General features: G+C 47.0%; 2 protein-coding genes across 2 annotated transcripts; both read left to right on the top strand.

The window, feature by feature from the left end:
- Positions 1-1,618: 1,618 nt before the first annotated feature.
- On the top strand, positions 1,619-2,458 carry HBA1 (hemoglobin subunit alpha 1). Its single transcript, XM_027118055.1, has 3 exons — positions 1,619-1,797; positions 1,903-2,107; positions 2,234-2,458. Exons 1-3 carry the CDS (start codon positions 1,703-1,705, stop codon positions 2,360-2,362), a joined length of 429 nt encoding a protein of 142 aa, XP_026973856.1. The 5' UTR covers positions 1,619-1,702; the 3' UTR covers positions 2,363-2,458.
- A 1,781-nt stretch (positions 2,459-4,239) lies between these two features.
- Positions 4,240-5,035, top strand: HBQ1 (hemoglobin subunit theta 1). The gene is made up of 3 exons (XM_027118054.1): positions 4,240-4,458; positions 4,549-4,753; positions 4,853-5,035. Exons 1-3 carry the CDS (start codon positions 4,364-4,366, stop codon positions 4,979-4,981), a joined length of 429 nt encoding a protein of 142 aa, XP_026973855.1. The 5' UTR covers positions 4,240-4,363; the 3' UTR covers positions 4,982-5,035.
- The last annotated feature ends 14,326 nt before the right edge of the window (positions 5,036-19,361 follow it).

The raw sequence follows: 19,361 nt of genomic DNA, 5'->3' as shown, positions 1-19,361 counted from the left end.
GCTCCGCAACGGGAGAGGCCACAGCGGTGAGAGGCCCGCGTACCGCAAAAAAAAAAAAAAAAGATACAGTTAGATCCAAACAACAAACACCACAAACAGGCTCTTTGTGGGGTCTCCCGGCAGTTCTGCCTTGGTGCTGTGAGCAACCTTCACAAAGGCCCCTGTCCCGCGCGCCAGTGCCCTGGACTCCACGCTGGAACCTTGCACACCCCACCCACCCTGTAGCCCTTAGGGACCCTATCAGCACCTCCAGCCAAGCCCCCATCTTCAGGGCAACACCCAGCGCTGGATAAAAGTTTGGGGAGAGTGGTGGGGCCCCTGCTCACCACTTTCTTCTGGACAAGGACCTCTTCGAACAGCTGGGGAGTGGCTTCCCCCTCTCCACCACACACTCTTCCTCTGCCCCACAGCCCAATTCGCTTTCATTTAAATATAGAAAAACACTAAAGAATTAAATTAAAATCCACCCATGGTTTTTTTCACACACACACACACACCCTTTTTGTGTGATTCAAAGGAGAGAGAGAATCCCTCTGTCCTGTCCACCTAACCCCCGCAGAAAGAGCCAAGGCTCACAGTTTGGGACTGACCCCACTGGCTCCTATCCTGTGCTGAGGGGACACAGCTACATCTACAACTGTACTTTTTTTATTTTTTGGTCAAAAATACTATTCTACCTTAGGCATATTTTTCTTCAACCTGCTCTTCTCACTGAACTGTGTCTCCTCTACCTGTCTTCTGGCCAATTCATTCAGCTCTGTCTCACTTCATATATTTGTTGGTCATTTTGATATTTCCATTAATTTCCTGTTAAAATTCTCTGTCAATCGTTCTCATAAGTCATTTGTCTTTTCCTTATATCTTTGTGGGAGGTCTTCCCATATTGTGAATGTAAGACATCAGCTGAGAAATGTTCCTCAAATCTTGCCTTAAAAGGGCCGGGGTGGGGACTTCCCTGGCGGTTCAGTGGTGAAGACGCCGCACTTCCAGTGCAGGGTGCACGGATTCGATCCCTGGTTGAGGGACTAAGATCCTGCGTGCCCCGCGGCTCACCCCCCCCCCAAAAAAAGGCTGGGGTGCAGCAACTACCACCTTGGAAGAAGAAACTTGAACCCGGAGCCCCCCAGCCGGAGGGATTCCAGTAGAGATTTGTTGAGGACATGTCAGCGATGCGCACACGTCTTGTGTGCATCCGTCTCTGGCCTGAACTAGACGCACCGAATCGCCCATTCATTCACTGATTCTGCCCAAATTTAAAATGCCTAGCGTGTGCCAAGCCTAGGTCCAGGGTGGGTGGGACGGGCTGACCTACTCATTTCTTCCATCCCTCAGGGGTTCTAAAGAGTGGAAGAGCGGACACCCAACCCGCTCCACAAACCGGCCCCCGCCAGCTGGGACCAGGATAGCACTTCCGGGGAAGGTGGACGCAGTGGGCGGGAAGCAGCCGGTGGGAGGGCGAATACCCTGGCCAGAGTCTCCAGGTCCCTCCCCAAACTGGGAGCGAAGCACGCACCGCCCAGCCAGGCGCAGACATTGCGCCGCGCGCCCCCTGCTGTCCAGGTCCATAGGCGCATCCCGGCCCCGCGCCAGCCAATGAGCGCGCCCGCGATCGGGCGTGCCCCTCGCGCCCCAGGCATAAAGGCTCGCGCACTGCCAGCCCTGCACGCTTCTGGTCCTGACCCAGACTCAGAGAGAACCCACCATGGTGCTGTCTCCCGCCGACAAGACCAACGTCAAGGGCACCTGGTCTAAGATTGGCAACCACAGTGCAGAATATGGCGCAGAGGCCCTGGAGAGGTGAGCAGCCCACCTGCCCGGCTGGGAATGGGGCCGGTCGCCCCGTCGCATCCTGGTCCTGGGCCGACCGGCCTAAGCCCGCTCTCCCGTCTCTTCTCCACTCAGGATGTTCATAAACTTCCCCAGCACCAAGACCTACTTCTCCCACTTCGACCTGGGACACGGCTCCGCCCAGATCAAGGGGCACGGCAAGAAGGTGGCCGACGCGCTCACCAAAGCCGTGGGCCACATAGACAACCTGCCCGATGCCTTGTCTGAGCTGAGCGACCTGCACGCCCACAAGCTGCGTGTGGACCCGGTCAACTTCAAGGTGAGCTCGCGGGCCGGGTCGGGAGAGATCTGAGCTAGCAAGGCAGAGAGTGCGGTGGGGTTCCAGAGGTGGAGCATGGCGGCACTCCCCCAACCCCGCAGCCCCTGACACCCCCTCTCTCCGCAGCTCCTGAGCCACTGCCTGCTGGTGACCCTGGCTCTCCACCTCCCCGCCGATTTCACGCCCTCGGTCCATGCCTCCCTGGACAAGTTCTTGGCCAGTGTGAGCACCGTGCTGACCTCCAAATACCGTTAAGCTGGAGCCTCCGCGATTCCTACCCTGGCCTGGGGCCCTCTGGCGCTCTGGGCACCCTCACTTCCCGATCTTTGAATAAAGTCTGAGTGGGCTGCAGCCTCTGTAGCCTCGGTTCTTTGTGTCCACGAACCGTGCCAGGAGTCGGGGTGGCTCTCTTTGCCTTGGACCAAGCAACTCTCCGAGGCAGGTAAAGAGAGGGAAGGGGAAAACAGTACAGAAGAGGGGCGGAGCCGGTCCCCACTGCCACTGCCTGGGATTCTCTGGGCAGCCCTCACCCTCACCCTGGAGTGACTTGCTGAGTACATCCGCCCTTTACCGAATTCCAGAGACTTGCATATTCATCGCGGGTTTGCTCAAATAATGGGTTTGTTTCCTGTCTTTACATTTTATGGCACACACACTTGTGCTGAGAGTTGGTGGACCTCCAGCCTAGGACCTTGGAGCTCTCCCAGGGCTCTTCCCAGAGTTGGGTGGTGGGGAGAACACAGAGATCACACTTCTTCAGAGGCTCACTGAGTACCCCCTCTCCAACAAGTGCCTCCCAAGTACATGCACAGTCTAGAGGAAATTGGGGTGAGCAGTGCCATTGCAGAGCCAGGCAATTTCCTGGATATGCCTCTTTCACCTGGTACACCCCCAGGACACTCACAGGGTCTAAAGGACTGATTTGGGGGGCCCAGCTCAGGATCCACTGCATCACCCTGAGGCCCACTGACTCACCCCAGTGCAGCAGTGGAGAAGAGAGCCCGGGGGGTGGGGTGGGGGTGTGGGCGCCTGCACTCCGATGTGCTTCCTTCCCATGGAGAATGCCCCTAGTGCCCAGTCCTGGTAGTCGTCCAGCCCTGAGCCCCCGACTGAGAGCAGTGTCCTTTCTTCCCTGGGCCCAAGTGTCATCCTCAGAAAATGCGATGGCAGGTTCCCTGACTCAGTGTGTCATGCTTTTAGCACAGCTGGTGGCACAGTATGAGCTCTGTAAGAGGCAGTCTTCCTTATTTTATTATTAGGAAAAATGAGGGCCTGGGCTAAACGTGGAAACAACCCAGATGTTCATCAACAGATGAGTGGACAAACAAAATGTGATCTATCTATCCATAAAATGGAATGTTATCCGTCCATAAAAAGCAACGAAGTGTCAATACATGCTACATGGATAAACCTCGGAAACGTGCTAAGTGAAAGAAACCAGACACAAAAGACCATATATTGCATGATTCTATTCACATGAAATGTCCAGAATACGCAAATGCACAGAGACAGAAAGACTGGTAATGGCCAGGGGCTGGAGGGCAGGGGTTATGGACTGACGGCTAATGGGGACAGAGTTTCTATTTGGGACGATGAAAACGTTCTGGAACTGGACAGTGGTAATGGCTGCACACACTCTGAATGTAATTAAAGACACTGAATTGTACACCTTAAAATAGCTAAGACAGTAAATTTTACGTTACATGAATTTCAACGCAATTAAAAAAAAACAAAAGGATGTATAGTGATGCCTGGCACAGCATGAGTGCTGCATAGGTATTAGCTATTATTTTGGGATATATCCTAGGCACCCATTATAAATGCTCATTGTCAGAAAGGGGCGTCTGTTATGAACCAGGCACAACCTTGGAAAGAAGAAATTGTTACCTTCCTTATATACCATAAATGAGAAAATAGACTCAGAAAGGTGTCATAATAGACTCGGGAGGGAGGTAGAATAAGCTGACGTTCAATGCCAAAATCCACGCTAAAATTCAGGGCAACCTAATATTGATACATACTAAATATTAGTTTCCATAGAGTAAACCTTCAAAAATACGGGCCTCAGGGTCCAGGGCGATTAGGAAGGCCCCAGGTCGGAGCAGACGCTCCGTGGAGCGCTCCGGGCCCCTGGGGCCAGATTCTGCGACCAGAGGCACGGCGAACCCAGGAGGCCAAGGGGACCGCGGGCCGATACGCGCAGGCGCAACCCGGGCTTCATCAAGGCTCCGAGCGCGCGGCCGGGCGGGCTCCACGATGGTGCTGGAGGCGGCGGACCGGGCTGCGGTGCGTGCGCTGTGGCTGAAGCTGGGTAGTAACGTCGGCGTCTACACGACCGAGGCCCTGGAGAGGTGCGCACAGGCCCCGGGCTCCCCTGCCTTCAGCCCGCTCGGGAAAGCGTCCTCCTTCCTCCCCAGCCTGACTCGCCGTTCCTCCCGCAGGACCTTCCTGGCCTTCCCTTCCACCAAGACCTACTTCCTCCACCTGGACCTGAGCCCCGGCTCCGCCCAGGTCAGAGCGCACGGCCAGAAAGTGGCCGACGCGCTGACCCTCGCCGTGGACCACCTGGACGACCTGCCCAGCGCCCTGTCGGCTCTGCGTGAGCTGCACGCGCATAAGCTGCGCGTGGACCCCGTCAAGTTCCAGGTGAGCTCGCCGGCGGGGTCTGACCCCTGTCGCCGGGGGAGGGGGCTCCCGTCAGGGAAGGGGGGGTGCATCCGCGTGGAAACGACTCCCTCTCCGCAGCTGCTGGTCCACTGCCTGCTGGTGACCCTCGCCCGGCACTACCCCGGAGACTTCAGCCCCTCCCTGCAGGCCTCGCTCAACAGGTTTCTGAGCCACGTGATCTCGGTGCTGGCCCCCAACTGTCACTAAATTGAAAGGGTGGTCGCGTGGGGCTCGTGTTTGAGTAAAGTCCGCGGACAAAGCCTCGGGTGCGCAAGTGTTCTCTCTAGGGGAGCGCGCCCTGGGCCTGACGGGGCGGGGGCGCCCCTCCTAAATGAAGTAGGGGTCTGAGGAAGCCCGAGTCTCACACTACCAATTGTCAGATCCCAGCAGGACGCCCCCCGAACCCCGGCAGCCTGAGGCAAGTCTGGACAGCGGGTCCCAAATCCCAAGTGGTAAACCCCGACTAGCCATGCTCTTAGGGCGCGACCACTTAGCGGTGCAGACCCGGGGCTTCGGCCACTCGGGAAGGGGTGGCAGGTGGCGGTCATGGTCGCAAGCTGGCGAGGCCGGACCCTCCTCCGGACTGCCCACTTCGGACACCTCAGATCCACCTAGAAGCGCGCGGCACAGCCTGGGAGAAAATTAGGGACCGGCGCCCCTGCCGGCGCGGACCGGAACTGCGCCGGTAGGCTTGGGGTCAAAGGCACCTTTGCCAGACTCTGGACCTGGTGGAAGGAGGTGGCTCCTGCAGCGGACAGGGCGGACCAGGGAGCCGGCAGAGAGCCCTGCCCACATGTCACACTTCTCAGGAAGCAGACCTCAGAGCGTCTTCCTTTAAAAAATTCGGAGAACTACTCCACTTGCTGCACCTGCCTGTGTATCCCAGTGGGCTCAGCACATCCATTATTCCTTCACTCCCCACTTGACACATGGGGAAACTGTGTGAACAATGGAGGGCATGGGAGTCCCATCCAAGAGTACATGTGTGACATGCACAGACAGAAGTCCCCTCTTATCCTGAGGGATATATTCCAAGACCCCCAGTGGATGCCTGAAACCTCAGTACTGAACCCGAAGCATGCTGTTTTGTCCCATATGTACACACCTATAGTAAATTTAATTTATAATTAGGTACAGTAAGAGAGTAACAGCAATAACTAATAAGACAACGATAACAATGTACTGTAATAAAAGTTATGTGAATGTGGTCTCTCTCTTTCAAAATATCTTGCCGTGCAAATTTGATACCTTTTCCATCTCAATACCAGAGCAGTTACCACGCACTGCGGCTCTAACTTTTGCAGTTTGAAGTGCGACAGCAAAACAGCATGAATTTTTTACCTTCTTCACAATTTCACAGATAGAAGATTCGTTCTTACCATAGATCTTCGCAACCTCAGCATACGATTTTTTTCTTTCCTTATTGTCTGGAACTTTTAGCTTTTATAAAAAAGTTAATTAATTTTTGGCTGTGTTGGCTCTTTGTTGCTGTGTGCGGGCTTTCTCTAGTTGCAGAGAGCGGGGGCTACTCTTCATTGCGTTACACAGGCTTCTCATCGCGGTGGCTTCTCTTGTTGTGGAGCACAGGCTCTAAGCATGCGGGCTTCAGTAGTTGTGGCGCGCAGGCTCAGTAGCTGTAGCGTGCACAGGCTTAGCTGCTCTGCAGCATGTGGGATCTTCCCCGCCCAGGGCTAGAACCCGTGTCCCCAGCATTAGCAGGCAGATTCTTAACCACTGCGCCACCAGGGAAGCCCTAGCTTTTCATTTAAAGGAAGCACTTGAGGTCTTCTCTTTGGCACATCACTCCTCTTGTGCTTTGAGGCCATTATTAAGTAAAATAAGGGTCACTTTGAACACAAGCACTGAGATGCTGGGACAGTCCATCTGATAACAGAGAGGGCTATTCAGTGACAAATGGGTGGTACACACCAGACAAAGGGATGGTTCACATCCCAGGCGAGATGCAGTGCGACACCCGGAGATTTCATCACAATACTAGAATGCACATTTTAAAACTTATGAATTGTTTATTTCTGGAATTTTCCATTTAACATTTTTGGACTTGGGTGGACTGTGGATAACTGAAAGCATGGAAAGTGAAACAGTGGATAAGAAGGGAATAGAGGGCTTCCCTGGCAGCAAAGTGATTAAGAATCCACCTGCCAATGCAGGGGACACAGGTTGTTCGAGCCCTGGTCTGGGAAGATCCCACATGCCTCGGAGCAACTAAGCCCGTGCGCCACAACTACTGAGCCTGCGCGCTAGAGCCCACGAACCACAACTACTGAGTCCACGTGCCACAACTACTGAAGCCCGCACACCTAGAGCCCATGCTCCGCAACGAGAAGCCGCCACAATGAGAAGCCCGCGCGCTGCAGCGAAGAGTAGCCCCTGCTCACTGCAACTAGAGAAAGCCCATGTGCAGCAAGGAAGACCCAACACAGCAAAAACTTAATTTAAAAAAAAATAAAAAGGGAATAGACATACCACACACACACACAGGTGCAAACACCCACAGGCAGAACAGCCCCACAGAGACATGTGACAAGGTAGCATGTAATGTAAGTCTTCCAGGTCCTTCTAGGCACATTTGCAGAGATTTTCTTTTTTTTCTTTTGGCCGTGCAGTGCAGCATGTGGGATATTAGTTCCTCAACCAGGGATCGAACTCATGCTTCCTGCAGGGGAAGAACAGAGTCTTAACCACTGGACCACCAGGGAAGTTCCTTGGAGAGATTTTCTTAAGAAATGGTATCCTCAAAGTGTCACTGGAAAAAATGAACACACTGGATGATATAAAGAGCAAAAACTTGGTATGGGAGGAAAAGACACCATAAACAGAGTTAAAAGAGGAACTGGGAGAAAAATATTTGCCACAAATAACAAAGGGTTATTATTTTTTTCTTTACAAGATCCAAATTCTTCTTTCCCACCCCCTCTACTTTTTTTTTTTTTTAAAACACCAGTCAACCCAATAGAAAAATAAGCCAAAGGACAAACAGGCAACTCATAGTATACCAATGACCAAGAGACATTTGCAAAGATACATAAAGACATGCAAATTAAAATGCTCATTAACAAGACACCTGTCATGGAAATATTTAAAAAGGCAAGATCAAATACACTCCTGGTGGAAGTTTTAGTATAACCTTTTGGGAGGGTAATTCAGTTGTATACAGTTGTGGGCTGGTAAATATTTAAATAACTGGCACTCAGGAAGAATGGAATGGGAACTGATTTGTAGCATATGCCAATTTCCGTGATGTAACTACTGCCATCATGGTTGATTCAGGCTATCAAACAGGTTATCACTGAATGGGAAATTAGGAAGAGATATATAGGGACTTCCCTGGCGGACCAGTGGTTAAGACTCTGTGCTTCCACTGCAGCGGGGTGCCGGTTCAATCCCTGGTCAAGGAACTAAGATCCCACATGCTGCATGGCTTGGCAAAAAAAAAAAAGAGTGATTCGGTTTCACCTTTAAAAAAAAAAAAAAAATAGGAAGAGATGTATAGTAGCTGCCATTGTGTCATATTTCCACTGTCCAGATATAAGAGATGTAAACATAGATGACAGTAAACTGTAGTAACATAATTAGGAAGTAACTGGCTTTCAGTATTTATTACCTGTTTTTCACATGACCTATTTAGTTGTAAATTACTATAACTTAATTTTTAATAGTGGTTGTGTTTAACAACAAGCTCTCAAAATTCCTACAACTTAACCTGAGCCAATACAAGCAGGTTCCAGCACACCGCTGGCTGTATCCTTTATTTATTTTTTTAAAATATTAAATTTCTTTTGGACTTCCCTGGTGGCACAGTGGTTAAGAATCCGACTGCCAATGCAGGGGACACGGGTTCAAGCCCTGGTCTGGGAAGATCGCACATGCTGCAGAGCAACTAAGCTCATGCACCACAACTACTGAGCCTGTGCTCTAGAGGCCGCGAGCCATAACTGTTGAACCCATGTGCCGCTGCTGAAGGCCACGCGCCTAGAGTTCATGCCCCACAAAAAAGAGAAGCCACTGCAATGAAAAGTCCGCACACTGCAACAGAGAGTAGCCCCCACTCACCACAACTAGAGAAAGCCCGCGCGCAGCAACAAAGACCCAACACAGCCAAAAATAAAATTAAAAAAAATAATAAATTTACAAAAAATATATATTAAATTTCTTTTATTTCTTTACCTAGGAATAAATCTACATCAAGTATCAGTATATAGGGACTTCCCTGGTGGTTCAGTGGTAAAGAATCCACCTTCCAATGCAGGGGACGCAGGTTTGATCCCTGGGCGGGGAACTAAGATCCCACATACCATGGGGCAAATACGTCCACACACTGCAACTACCGAGCTCGTGCGCGCCTCAATTAGAGAAGAGAAAACCCTCACAGCACTAGAGAGAAGCCTGTGCGCTACAACGAAAGATCCCGCATGCCTCAATGAAGATCCTGTGTGCCACAACTAAGACCTGACACAGAAAAAAAAAAAAAATCAGTATATAATTTGTCATTATCACAAAAAGTTATTCTGGAATAAGAGGGAAAGACAATCTCAAAATTCACCCATCATCAGGATGTTCCAATGACCAAATCAACCTCATGTTCACCTTGTTCATCTACAGAACTCATTAATATAACCAAATTTGCCTCACAACTACATATATATATATACATATTTTGGTAGGCCCTTCTTGGTTATCTGTATTTATTTATTTATTTTTGGCTGTATTGGGTTTTTGCTGCTGTGCACGGGCTTTCTCTAGTTGTGGCAAGCAGGGGCTACTCTTCGCTGCAGTGCACGGGCTTCTCATTGTGGTGGCTTCTCCTGTTGTGGAGCACAGGCTCTAGGTGTGCAGGCTTCAGTATTTGTGGCACTCGGGCCCTGGAGCGCAGGCTCAGTAGTTGTGGCACACGGGCTTAGTTGCTCCACGGCATGTGGGATCTTCCCGGACCAGGGATCGATGCCGTGTCCCCTGCAATGGCAGGTGGATTCTTTTTTTTTTTTTAATGTGGACCATTTCTTTTAGTCTTTATTGAATTTGTTACAATATTGCATCTGTTTTATGTTTTGGTTTTTTGGCCACGAGGCATGTGGGATCTTAGGTCCCTGACCAGGCATCGAATCCGCACCCCCTGCATTGGAAGACAAAGTCTTAACCACTGGAGCACCACGGAAGTCCCGGTTATCTATTTTAAATACAGCAGTGTGTACATGTCAATCCCAAACTCCCAATCTATCCCCCCACCACCAACCTTACCACTGGTAACCATGTTCTCTAAGTCTGTGAGTCTGCTTCTGTTTTGTAAGTTTATTTGTATCATTTTAAGATTCCGCACATAAGCGATATCATATGACATTTGTCTTTCTCTGTCTGATTTACTTCACTTAGTACGATAATCTCCAGGTCCATCCATGTTGTTGCTAATGGCATTATTTCATTCTTTTTAATGGCTGAGTAATATTCCATTGTATATAGGTACCACATCTTCTTTAACCACTCATCTTTTGATGGACATTTAGGATGCTTCCATGTCTTGGCTATTGTGAATTGTGCTGCTATGAACACTGGGGTACATGTATACTTTCGAACCAAGTGTTTCTCCAGATACATGACCAGGAGTGGGACTGCTGGATCATATGGTAGCTCTACTTTTAGTTTTTCAAGGAACCTCCATAGCGGCTGCACCATCTTACATTCCCACCAACAGTGTAAAGTTCCCTTCTCTCCACACCCTCTCCAGGATTTACTGTTTGTAGATTTTTTGGTGATGGCCATTCTGACTGGTGTGAAGTGATATCTCATTGTAGTTTTCATTTGCATTTCTACAATAATTAGCGATTTTGAACTCCTTTTCATGTGCCTCTTGGCCATCTGTATGGCCAAGAGAAATGTCTATTTAGGTCTTCTGTCAATTTTTTGATTTTTTTTTTTTTTTTTTTTGCGGTACGCGAGCCTCTCACTGTTGTGGCCTCTCCCGTCGTGGAGCACAGGCTCCGGACGCACAGGCTCAGTGGCCATGGCTCACAGGCCCAGCCGCTCCGTGGCATGTGGGATCTTCCCGGACCCGGGCATGAACCCGTGTCCCCTGCATCGGCAGGCGGACTCTCAACCACTGCGCCACCAGGGAAGCCTGGGTTGTTTGTTTTTATGATACTGAAACACATGAGCTGTTTGTAAATTAGAAGACTAATCCTTTGTCGGTGTAAATAATCCCCAACTCATTCTATGAGGCCACCATCATCCTAATATGAAAACCAGACAAAGATACCACAAAAAAAGAAAATTACAGGCCAATATCTGATGAACATAGATGCAAAAATTACAGGCCAATATCTGATGAACATAGATGCAAAAATCCTCCACAAAATATTCGCAATCCAAATCCAACAATACACTGAAAGGATCATATACGATCAAGTGGCGTTTATCTCAGGGATGCAAGGATTTTTCAGTATCCACAAATCAATCAGTATAATACACCACATCAACAAACTGAAGAATAAAAACCATATGATCATCTCACTAGATGCAGAAAAAGCTTTTGATAAAATTCAACACCCATTTATGATAAAAACTCTCCAGAAAGTGGGCAAAAAAGGAACTCACCTAAACATAATAAAGGCCATTTATGACAAACCCACAGCTAACATCATACTCAACAGTGAAAAGCTGAAAGCGTTTCCTCTAAGATCAGGAACAAGACAAGCAGGATGTCCACTCTCACCACTTTTATTCGACATAGTTTTGGAAGTCCTAGCCACAGCAACCAGAGAAGAAAAAGAAATAAAAGGAATCCCAACTGGAAGAGAAGAAGTAAAATTGTTATTGTTTGCAGACAACGTGATACTATACATAGAAAATCCTAAAGATGCCACCAGAAAACTACTAGAGCTCATCGATGAATTCGGTAAAGTGGCAGGATACAAAATTAATACACAGAAATCTGTTGCATTTCTATACACTAACAACAAAAGATCAGAAAGAGAATTAAAGAAACAATCCACTTACCATCGCATCAAAAAGAATAAAATACCTAGGAATAAACCCTACCTAAGGAGACAAGACCTGTACTCTGGAAACTATAAGACACTGATGAAAGAAATCGAAGACTACGCAAACAGATGGAAAGATATATCATGTTCTTGGACTGGAAGAATCAATACTGTCAAAATGAATATACTACCCAAGGCAATCTACTATCAAATTATCAATGGCATTTTTTACAGAACTAGAACAAAGAAATCTTAAAATTTGTATAGAGACACTAAAGACCCCAAATAGCCAAAGCAATCTTGAGAAAGAAAAGCAGAGCTGGAGGAATCAGGCTCCCTGACTTCAGACTATCCTACAAAGCTATAGTCATCAAAACAGTATGGCACCAGCACAAAAAGAAATACAGATCAATGGAACAGGACAGAAAGCCCAAGATAAACCCACCTACCTGTGGGCACCTAATCTATGACAAAGGAGGCAAGAATATACAATGGAGAAAAGACAGTCTCTTCAGTAAATGGTGCTGGGAAAACTGGACAGCTACACGTCAAAGAATGAAGTTAGAACACTCTCTAACACTATATGCAAAAATGAACTCAAAATGGATTAAAGACCTAAACGTAAGGCTAGATACTATAAAACTATTAGAGAAAAACATAGGCAGAACACTCTGACATAAATTGCAGCAATATCTTTTTCAATCCATCTCCCAGAGTAATGGAAATTAAAACAAAAATAAACAAATGGGACCTAATTAAACTCAAAAGCTTTCGCAAAGAAAACCATAAACTAAATGAAAAGACAACCCACGGAATGGTAGAAAATATCTGCAAATGATGGTTGTATCCTTTAAATCCAAAAAGTGCAAATTCTCTAGGCCTGCAGTCCTGATTCTGAGATTTATCCTGCAGAAAACAGGCACACACATGAAGATGTATGCACAGTGACGTTCTTTGCAGATCTGTTTATCAGAGCAGAGAAATAAAAAGAAAATAAGAAAAAAATACGGTGCACAACCAACACATTCATCAATAGGAGAAAAGTTTAAAAATTATGGTAGATGACACCATAAAACTAGAAGAGAACAAAGGCAAAACATTCTCTGACATAAATCATGCCAATGTTTTCTTAGGTCAGTCTCCCAAGGCAATAGAAATAAAGGGAAAAATAAACAAATGGAACCTAATCAAACTTACAAGCTTTTGTACAGCAAAGGAAACCATAAACAAAACGAAAAGACAACCTACGGACCAGGAAAAAATATTTGCAAATGATGTGACTAACAACAGCTTAATTTCCAAAATGTACAAACAGCTCATACAACTCAACAAAAAAAACTAACAACCCAATCAAAAAATAGGCAAAAGACCTAAAAAGACATTTCTCTTTTGATGGCCAGATGGCCAACAGGCACATGAAAAGATACTCAAAATCTCGAATTAGAGAAATGCAAATCAAAACTACAATGAGGTATCACCTCACACCAGTTAGAATGGCCATTATAAAAAAGTCTAAAAATAACATAGGAACTCCCTGGCGGTGAGGTGGTTAGTACTCAGTGTTTTCACTGCTGTGGCCCGGGTTCAATCCCTGGTCAGGGATCATCCCAAGAGCCGCGAGGTATGGAGAAAAAAAAAAGAAAAAAGCCTATAAATAACATATGCTGGTGAGGATGCGGAGAAAAGGAAACCCTCTTACACTGTTGGTGGGAATGTAAATTGGTGCAGCCACTGTGGAAAACAGTCTAGAGGTTCCTAAAAAAACTAAAAATAGAGTTTCCATATGAACCAGCAATCCCGCTCCTGGGCATATATCTGGACAATACTATAATTCAAAAAGATAAATGAACCCCAATGTTCATAGCAGCACTATTTACAACAGCCGAGACACAGAAACAACCTAAATGTCCATCAACAGAGGAATGGATAAAGATGATGTGGTACATATATAATGGAATATTACTCAACTATAAAAAAAATGAAATAATGCCATTTGCAGCAACCTGGATGGACCTAGAGATTATACTAAGTGAAGTAAATCAGAAAGAGAAAGACAAATGCCATATAATATCACTTATATGTGGATTCGAAAATATGACACAAATAACTTATCTGTGAAAGAAAAACAGACGCACAGACATAGAAAACAAACTTATAGTTACCAAAGGGGAAAGCAGGGATGGGGGAGGGATGGACTGGGAGTTTGGGGTTAGTAGATGCAAACTATTATATACAGGATGGATAAACAATAAGGACCTACTGCATAGCACAGGGAATTACATTCAATATCCTGTTAAACCATAATGGAAAAGAATATGAAAAAAATGTATATGTACACATAACTAAGTCACTTTGTCGTATAGTAGAAATTAACATGTAAGTCAACTATACTTCAATAAAGTAAATTTTAAAAAAAATTATGGTAGAGGCACACAGGGAGGTCAGCCTCTGGGCACAGACAGTGAACAATGCCAAGACGTTCATGGAACAAAATACACAGCAGGTCACTGTAGAGGATAAATCCAGGTTCATATTGACATAATCACAAGAAAACTGAAAACAACACACACTAAGTGATGGCAGCAGTTCATGGGCGTGGGACTAGGGAGGCAGAGAAGACAGCTGTCAGTATACCTGATCTAATCCCAGAAAAGGAAAGTGGTGGCGGTATGAGTGATTATTCATTTATGTGTATGTGTTTTGCCCTTTCACAATTAATTTGCAGAAAACCTTGCCCTGAGCATTTGTAGCAAAAATTCTATGCACAAACATAATTTTCCTTGGGGGATTTTTATAGAAGTGGAATTTCTGGTATGCCCATTGCTATGGCTTTTTGATAAAATTTCCAAAACTGCCCTCCTGAGTTTCGTGAGCAGGAGGCGAGAGCCTGCACCCCCCACCCCGCAGCCCTCATTTAGCTCATTACTTGTGAAGGTGAACGCTGCTTGCTCCATCTTGACTTCTCTGTAGAATCACCCACTTTCCCAGGGTGGCGTTTGTTCTTTGTCAGGTCTGCGGACCTGACGCCTTTGCCCATTTTTTTCTGTCTTTCTTGGGGGGAGTCTCTCCTCGAAATATACCCAACCCTTCCTTCAGGCCTCTGGGCCCTGTCATGCTCCAAGGCTTTGCCTGCTCAGTGCTGCCATTTCCAACCTGGCAAGAAAAGAGGCTACAGCTTTATTTATGACAATTTAAAATACTGGATAAGATGCCTTTCATCTTCTCAACAGTACAAAGGGCAAGCAAGATGATAAGGAATTTTCAGACCAAAAACCAAGTAAATGTGAGAATTCAGAAATGTCACAGCACCTATACCACCTGCGTTCTGATGTACTTGCTGAAACTAGCAAACTTGAGCTGGGATTTTTTTTCCTTACAGGCTCATAGGTTAAAAGGGCCAGTATAAGGTGACGTACCCAAAAGGTGACTCCCCATAAACATGGGGCCCTAAAAGGATACCCCACTGGGTATCCTTTCCCCAAACACAGGGACTAGGAAAAACGAGCAAAGAAAGAAAAAAAAAAGCAAAAACAAAAAAACCCTTATGTTCAGCAGAAAAGGGAAAACAATGCCCTGATAAATTGAAATCACATGCTGATACCTGTGGCTTTGCAGACCAAGTTCATATCACCAGAGGGGTCCTCCCCTTACCAAAATCTCCAGGCTGTGAATTTTGTGTAAAATGATCCTGGACTCCCTCATCGACCCCTGGCAAACAAATCCTCCCTTGAAGAAATCACCATAGGCCACAAAGGGCCAGGACTAGCAAACTCACCAGGCACAGGGGGAAAGAAGACATCGTGCGTGAAAGCCAGCAGATACATGAGTCAGCAGAATGGACCTGCCAAAGTGTCAGATTCAATTACAACTTTGCTTGTTCAGAAAATTAAAGACAAGATTTCAAATATCTGCAGGGAACCATAAAATATAATAAGTCACACAGCACATGTGAAAAAGAACTTTTAGAAATGAAAAATATAACCATCAAAAATTAAAATGGGGCTTCCCTGGTGGCACAGTGGTTGAGAGTCCGCCTGCCGATGCAGGGGACACGGGTTCGTGCCCCGGTCCGGGAAGATCCCACATGCATCGGAGCGGCTGGGCCCGTGAGCCATGGCCGCTGAGCCTGCGCGTCTGGAGCCTGTGCTCCGTAACGGGAGAGGCCACAACAGTGAGAGGCCTACGTACCGTAAAAAAAAAAAAAAAAAAATGCAATGGATAACCTTAACAAAACACAGTCATAGAATTAGTGAACTTAAAAATTAAGTCATCAATTATCAAGACCGTAAGACCCTGCACAACACCAAGCAGGAGTTCTTCCTTTTTTAGAATTTTTAATATTTATTTGGCTGCACCGGGTCTTCGTTGCAGCACGCAGGCTCTTAGTTGTGGCATACAGGATCTAGTTCCCTGACCAAGGATAGATCCCATGGCCCCTGCACTAGGAGCTCAGAGTCTTAACCGCTGGACCACCAGGGAAGTAGCTTCCCAGCTCTTCTCTGAATGTCATGCCTCAGGTGCCTCACTTGCCCCACCCTGTCCTGACTCTACTGAAGGATATATTTCAGGAGAAGTCTGAGCTGTAAGAAGAGTGAATAACAAAAACACTGATAAATACAAACACTGATTGTATGTAAAGTTATAATGTCTATGGAGTCAAGGAAAAAAAAACACCAAAAAGCCCTACACAGACGCGGAACACCCGTCGATACTAAGCAAGAAGGGGTTCAGAGCCCTCAAGTCCTCTTAAGTCCTTGTACCATCTGTCATGCAAACAATGTCTTCATTAACTTTAGACTCAGTTTCCTATTGCTGGTATAACAAAAACTCAGTGACTTAAAACAACGCAAGTTTATTCTCTTACAGTTCTAGAGAGCAGACAACCAAAATCAGTTTCTCTATGCTGAAATCAAGATGTCCGCAGGCCATGCCCCTCGAGAGGCTTTGGGGGAAAATCCTCTCATCTTTTCAGCTTCTAGAATTGCATTCCTTGGTTCTTGGACACTTCCTCCAGTTTTAAAGCCAGGAGCACCCGGCCTTCTTTGGTGGCCAAATCTCCGTCTCCCATTTGTGATTGCATTAGGACTACCTGGATAATCCAGAATCACCTCCATCTCATAATCTTTCACTTAATCACATCTTCAAAATCCCCTTGCCATATAAAGGAATATTCACAGGTCCCAGGGATTAAGACCTGTATATATTTGGAGGCTATCATTCAGCCAACCACAACATATCAAGTATAAATGTTGTAAAATTCTAGGGGAAGAATAGAAAGAATAGAAATAGAGCATATGACTTCCAATCTAACAGAGTGAAAAACACTGTTAAAATAAAACAATCCCCCCAAAAAGGGGCAAAAATGGAAAGAGAATGGGTATGACAAATGGAAAGCCCCCCACAAAAGACAGTGTCAACAAAACCAAGAACATTGTTAACTACACCGACTATGACTTAACTAATCCAAAGGATAAAGATCCGACAAAGGACTTTCAGACAAAAGGCACAAAGAGAGTAAAAACAAGTGTCACTAATAACGATGATGGAGACAGACTCTAGAGTGGAGCCTGTAACCCCACCTCTTGGTGTTCTCCCCCTGTGTTGTCACCTCCCTTTGAGTGTGGCTTTGCTTTTTGTTTATTTGAAATTTATTTTATTGGAGTATAGTTGATTTACAACGTTGTGTTAGTTTCCGGTGTACAGCAGTGACTCAGTTATACATACATATAATAGTTTGCATTTATTAACCCCAAACTCCCAATCCATCCCTCCCCCAAGCTTTTTATTTTTAATATGGTGAAATACACATAACATTTACCATTTCAACCATTTTAAAGTGTACAATTCAGTGGTGCTTAGTACATTCACAATGGTGTGCAATCATCACCTCTATCTAGTTCCAGAACTTTCTCATCCTCTGAAAGAAAACCCTGTGTCCATTACCAGTCACCCTCCATGCCTCTCCCCCCTCAGCCCCTGAAAGTCACTCACCTACTGTCTGTGTGAATTTACTGATCCTGGACTTTTCATGGAAATGGATACAGTACATGGTCTTTTGTGTCCAGCTTGTTACCCAGCATAAGGTTTTCAAGGCTCATTCATGTTAGACATGCATCAGAATTCCAGTCCCTTTTAGGCCGAGCAATATCTCATTGTAGGAACAGACATTTTGGGTTTTGTTTGCCCCTGTATCTGTTACATATGGGTTGTTTCCACCTTCTGGCTACTGTGAATACCATAAACACGCTTGTACAAGGATTTCTGAGTCTCTTTCAGCTCTCCCAAGTGTGTCTCAAGGAGTGGACCTCTGCTGGGCTCTGTGGTAACTGTTCCCCACACCCTCTCCAGCACTTGCTGTCTCCATGTCTCTCTCGCCCGCGCTCCCCCACCCCCACCCCCCCGACCACTTGTCTTGTTTTTAACCCACAGGATTTGGGGCGGGAATGGGAAGGCACTCCCAGGACTGAGGTGCTGCCTGTCTGGCTAGGAGACCCTCTCCCTCACCCGCTGCCCTGAGCCACCCTGTGGAGGGCCTCCTGCCAAAGCTGGAAAGCCGCTGACTGCTGCCACGACCAGGTGAGCTGGGGAGGACCCTTCCCCAGTACAGCCTCAGATGACAGCCCTTGACTGCAGCTCTGGGAACCCTGATGCTAAGAAGCGGTGGGACAATAAATGTGTGTTGTTTGTGGTAAGTGATTTTCAAAGAGAGCAGAGACCTCTGACAGGGATTGTGGGGGAAGCTGGGGGCTCCCAGGAGCTGGAGATGTCCTATCTCTGGACCTGGGTGCACATGCAGGGCCTGCTCCTCATTCTCTAAACAAAGTGTTTTGTGCTTTCTTCTGTACAGAGCCTGGGCCTGGCCTGGGGCTGACTGGCCTGGATTCCCAGGCAGGCTGAACTTCGGTGGGGCTCCAAAGGAGGCACTAGCAGCTTCAGAAGGAGGCCCGGGACAATACAATACTGTATTATAATATATCACGTTATTATGTAATTATAAGCATCATATTATATATACAATGATACTGTGTTATATGTTTGAAGTTGCTGAGTAGAGGTTAAAAATTCTCACCACAAGAAAAAAATCATGTCGCAATATATACATATATCAAATCATTACACCTGAAACATAACATTTGTCAATTACATCTCAATAAAAATTAAAATATGAAGGTGGTCGGGATCCAGGTGGGGGAAGTCACCTTGGCTGGCCACTCGCGACTTCTCTCCTGGACAGTGAGGACAGTGCTCCTCGCACAACCTCCTTGGGAGGGGACCCCCAGCCCCATGGTCACTGGGCAAGGAAATCAGGCAGGCCAGGCAGTGGGGATGACATGGGGAAGGGAGCCAGCCACGGAGGGCGGGGAGCAGGTGCCTCAGTGAGGGAAAGACGGAAGAGCAGAAGAGGCCGGAAAGCGCCAGAGAGCTGTGGGTGCTCAGGACACGCAGGGACCCCCAGGAACCCCTCGGGCTTTCCCAGTGGACTCCCAGGTGCCCCGGCGCAGGGGGTGGAGGGTCGCCTCCGACCAGGGATCACTGGCACTTGGTGGCAGACGTGTAGGTCCTCAAGCAGCCATCAGCTTTGTTGCCTGTGA

The sequence above is a fragment of the Aethalodelphis obliquidens genome, unplaced genomic scaffold (genome assembly GCF_003676395.1).
Source record: "Aethalodelphis obliquidens isolate GAN/ISIS:26980383/991018 unplaced genomic scaffold, ASM367639v1 scaffold18, whole genome shotgun sequence".
Lineage (NCBI taxonomy): Eukaryota > Metazoa > Chordata > Mammalia > Artiodactyla > Delphinidae > Aethalodelphis > Aethalodelphis obliquidens.
Note: the sequence above shows the minus strand (reverse complement) of the source record. Positions and strands in the feature narration are given on the sequence as shown.